General features: G+C 33.3%; 1 protein-coding gene across 1 annotated transcript; it reads right to left on the bottom strand.

Moving 5' to 3' along the window:
• Positions 1-2,712: 2,712 nt before the first annotated feature.
• Positions 2,713-3,717, bottom strand: LOC131031000 (F-box/kelch-repeat protein At1g15670-like). The gene has a single exon (XM_057961998.2). It carries the CDS (start codon positions 3,715-3,717, stop codon positions 2,713-2,715), a length of 1,005 nt encoding a protein of 334 aa, XP_057817981.2.
• Between the last annotated feature and the right edge of the window lie 1,576 nt (positions 3,718-5,293).

The following is a 5,293-nucleotide window of genomic DNA, read 5'->3' on the forward strand; positions in this document are numbered from 1 at the left end:
GTGCCAATTGTGCACATGGATCCCCAGCTTTCAAACTTGGCCCTTGATTAAACCATTCAATCTTGACCATCCATTGCCCTGTTTATGCTATAAATAGAGCTCTCATTCCTCCATTCTTAACAATCATCTTTCAAATTTGTAGCATCACACTTATGCTCAAATATATTCAAGCTTTCATTTCATATATGCTCATCATTTAGCCTCTCTTTAAATCAGGAAGCAGACTAAATATGCATGTTTAGATTACTTTCTTTATCATTTTAGTTCAATCATAGACTAAATATAGTATGCTAGGATAGTATTCATACTAATCTTGTCATCTTATCATTAAGTTTATTGCATTTTAGAATCATACATAGCTTACAACACATCTCATACTAAAATCTATCAGAGCATCTCTCGTTCTTACATTTGCCATCCCTGAACCATTTTGCTCAGTGATCTGAGAGCAAAACATTGGTTTGAGGGACATTGTGAGATAGAGAACCATGGGACCCTCCTTGGGAAGCTGAGTAATACGTTATTACTCCATAGCTTGCATCAAGAAGTCCTGTGTGTGTGTGTGGACAAGTCATTTATCATATTTTCACATATTTAGTTTTATTGACCCACTTTTCCCACATACAGATAGATATATTAATAAAATTAGGAAATCTTACCACCCAATATCCTCTCTTAAAAATGAAAGATGTTTGAGGGATGGAAAGTTATAAACATATACAATAGATTAACCTTGAACACATATAGCCAACTTTGCATTCTTCTCTTTTTAAAATAGACAAAAAGTCCAATAGGACATTTGACAAGATAAATGATGAGTCACAACACGAGCTTAACTATCAACTATTTACCATTGCTATGGTCATTTCAAGAAGCAAAGTTATAAAATAGATATTTGGTGTTGAATAATGTAATACTAGACGCAAAAACAATAAAAAGATCATCTAAAAGTAAACAAAATCTGAAATTGTTATAGTGAATATAAATGAAATTCTACATTAAAAAAAAACCAAAACATTGATCAAGTTTGAAAAACTATTTTTGCTTCAATGGTTCAACTGGTTGAAACTATCTTCCTTCATTTAAGAAAAGTAAAGGAAGCCATTAATTCTTAGGGTGGGTGGACCTTCCACATACAAGTGCCTTCCCATTGTGTTCTAGGGCACATTAAGTCTCAAGTAGAACATTAATTCCTATCATGTCCATTGAAACCAACATTGTATAAGTCTTCATAGATGTCATTCATTATAGAATCATCACTCATTTTGTGAGTCTTCATAGATTCTAAGAATCAAAATTCTTTATATTTGAAAGGTGTGGTCTATAAAAAGATCTGAAAATGTGTTTGTTGCATTATGGATTCATGATAAAGTGAATCACAACTTTTGATATATATAGGAATGTGAGACAAAAACGTGACTTTTATATGAAATTTCCAATTTTGACAAGGGTGATTGCACAACCATTACAGCAATTATGAAACCAACAACTTGTTCTAGGCAATGATTGTATCTCAAGTTTTCTCTCAAAGTTCGAGTATTTAAGCATAAAACTCGTCTTTCATTCTATATTATTGATTCTTGTTCCTTTTTGTTTATTTGATTAGCAGAGTTTTATAATTATTCAATTCCTCTTATTAAATATATAATTGGAATATGGTACAGCAAAATCCATACACCTGTTTAAGATTTAATATTTGTAATTAAAAGAATAATGTCTAGAAATATACATAGACTTATAGAAACGATTATATTTTTACATAAATCATAGTAGCCAAGCAGATAATTAAATTTTAAAAAAAGAAACAGGTTGTAAATTTTGTCTAGTCTATGTCCTTGTCTGTTGTAGTTGTTCCTCCAGCCTGTTGATTTTTTTTTATGTTGCAGCAGTGATTTTGATTGATGTTGTTGCTGTAACAACAACGATTTTCCTTCCAGCATTTATTTGTAATTCTTATTTATTTTTTATAATAAAAAATACATAATCATCAAAATTGTCAATAATCATAATCACATATTGATAAATATATTAACAAATAAAAAATCCAATGTAAATAAATAATGAGTAACAACATGAGCTTAACTAATAAGTATCTATCATTGCTATGGTCATTTCAAGTAGTAAAACAAAATAGATACTTGGTGTTGGATACAGTAGGGACGAATATCTCATAAAATTTAGAGTTGAAATGATGTAATACCTGAAACCAAAAGCAATCAAAGACGAAAAATATAAAATGTAAGCAACATCTAAAGTAAACAAAATCTGAAGTTGTTATAGTGAAAATAAATCAGATTCTACATAAAAAACCAAAACATTAATAAGTTGGACCGACTTGTTTAATTACTATTTTTGCTTCAATGGTTCAGTAGGTTGAAACTATCTTCCTTCATTTCAGAAAGTTAAGGAAGCTATTGACGAAAACTTATTTGCTCCCCTAGCTCTGGAAATTAATAACATACCAAGCCAGTAATAATAAATTGGAACAGAGGTTACAGCATACATAGTGTATAACATAAACTTCAAACATAAAAAGTAAACTTGACTGACTTCAAAAGTGTATAACCTATCCTCAGCATACATAGTGTTTTTAAATACTTGAGAGTTACTGTAGTTTATGAGTGTCTATTGAGGATTCTGCACAAATCCATGTGTGATTTGGTCATATATTACGAGGCCTCAGCATTTGGCCCACTCAAAACTCAAAAATAGTCAAAGATCTAGGGTAGCAGCATGTATAGCAAAACCCTGGAAGCCTAATGGTGTCTCAATGCCAATCAATTTGAATGTTCCTCCTCTCTCACTTGGAGGTTCCAACATACAGAACTCTTGACCTTGAATCATTTCCCTGCACACAAAGATTTTATTGCCAACCACTACAGCGAAATTGATAAATCGGGCCCAATCCTCCGTTGGAAGAGACCCTAGAAACTGTAGCTTATCTTGGCTATAGTCATATTCTACCAATCCCTTACCAGACAAGCAGTAAAAGCGCCCAAATGCGCTTACATAACGCCAACTGTTGAATCTATCATCCATAGTTTTCCAGCTTCTTGTTTGTGAATCAAAAACCTCAATGCTGTCAGAATATCCCATTACATAAAACTTGCCCTCAGAAAAAAGACCTATAGAGTAGGGCTCCATGTAGGTGTTCATGTCGGGAAGAAGATCCCACTTGTCCTCCTCCACATTGTAAACTGAAGCGCTACGGACTGGTTTACCAATGTGAAAAATTCTGTCATGCCCCCCACCAACGTAAATCAGTCCCTCGTGTTCATCCGCTGCCGAGGCAAATGCATTCTGCCATCTTGGCATTTTGGCACCCTGCCGCCATTTCGAACAAGCAAAATCGTATAACCACACATAATTTCTTGTAGAGTCGGCAAGCAAAGCCGGGATCAAAACCAGCTTTTGTTGCACGAAATGGCAGTGAAAGATGCTGTTAATTTCTGTGGGAATGGAAGGTAGAATTTTACAGGAGTTCTTCTCCAGGTCGTAAACTGCCACCCTGTTGCAAATGCCGTCTATTTCCTGGAGCATACAAACCCGTTGCTCAGAAATATTCAATCTTTTTCTATCTTGATAAAAGTGGGGGCTTTTCAATGCGGCGTTCCAGCTTTTGCAGATACACCTGAGGTTGTGATGAGAATTCAATTCCACCCTCACCAGGCATTCCCAACCAAGTTCATCTGGAAGAGAAGGAAATAGAGATCCCATTGCAATTACAGCAAGTTTTATGATACTCAAAATTTGCACTTCTTAAGGATTTATAGCAGTGAAGAATCTAAATTGTGATGTCTTTTTACGCCCGATCTTCTCTATTTATATCCAGCAAGTTCAAATTATATTTAGGTCGAAGGGGTTTCTTATGTGAAGGGGTGAGATTTTTTGTCCATTATAGAACGCCTATCCATGTAATTAACCGCTAGTTGGTAATAACAACTACTATCAAAATCCACTTGTTATCGACTTAATTAAAAGCTGAAATTTATTTAAGCTGTCTGAATGGATTCTACCTAAAGAAATATTAACTAGTGGTTGGACCTGACAAAGGTCTAATGTGTAATGTCGATAGGAATTCATCAGTAACTTTAAAAAAAATAAAAAATCCAAATATGTGAACAGGGGAAAAGTTAAAACCCTCTAACAAAAGTATTTTGTATCTCTGTTTTCATTTTAATTTCAAAGCTCGTCTTTTAGCATCCGCTTCTTTATTTAATTCAAAATATTTCTATTTAAATATTTCATGATCTTTAATAATATCACAGATTTCTAAACTGGTTTTTGTTTTGTTTCAATTTTCAATTGGGTTTTCGGTAAATTTTCATTCGAGTGTTTCTCTCCTAGATTTTGATGAAAATGGAGAATGCATAAATTGTGGTTTAGAAAGTTGTCACACTATCTACAGTAGGGGGACTTAGTTTTCCTTTTTGTTCCAAGTTTGATTGTTTTGTATGCATAATTACGTCAATTGAATTTTTGATCTTGAAGATTGTTGTTAGTAGTATATTTTAACAACCAGTTAGATTCTATAGTCTCTTTTCATCCCAGTCTATGCAGCTTCTTTGAATAGTTTAGTTTGAAGATGCTTTGGTTTCTTGCAAAATTGATGCATTCGATATTAACAGAGGCTTGATATATGTTTGGTCCACCATAAGCAATTTTCATTTCTCTTTTATCAAGTTCTTTCATCCATTAAATCTATTCAAGACTAAGCTTGTTTAACTTCTCTCAACTAATAGAACAAATGTCTATCTGATGCAAGAGAGACTCAATCTGCCTTGCAACCTCAAGACTCAAAAACACATACAAAAATACAGAGACCATTTTCAATTCATCACTAATTTGCAATTAAGAAAATAATTGCACACCAAACAAATACATTCATTAAATCAACAAACATAAAATACCAGTCTTTGGCCTATCAAAAGCCTTTCTCTTAGTTCATAATCACTCAATTTTTTCCATCAAATTTTTCTTCTATGCAACTCCACTATTTTTCTCTCTACTCTGTGAGGTTTTATCCTCTCATATCCCAAGCACTTACACTCACTAAGTTGTCTCACTACCCAATTTTGACAATGATCTAAGGAAAAAAGAAAGACTTTTTAAGACTATATGTCAAAACCTGATATTTTTTTTGGATTGCTCTTTCTGTTTATGGGAAATGTATTTTGAATGTATGCATTGAAGGATCCTATCCCTCCCATCAATTAGTTTTGGCTGAAGTGATAAACTGATAAACCAAGGAGTACGAAAATCAGACCATACCCATTTTCTTAAAACACCCAAT

The sequence above is a fragment of the Cryptomeria japonica genome, chromosome 3 (genome assembly GCF_030272615.1).
Source record: "Cryptomeria japonica chromosome 3, Sugi_1.0, whole genome shotgun sequence".
Classification (NCBI taxonomy): Eukaryota; Viridiplantae; Streptophyta; class Pinopsida; order Cupressales; family Cupressaceae; genus Cryptomeria; species Cryptomeria japonica.

Coding starts and splice junctions, on each gene's coding strand:
- LOC131031000 (XM_057961998.2), bottom strand. CDS start 3,717: ATGGGATCTCTATTTCCTTCTCTTCCAGATGAACTTGGTTGGGAATGC.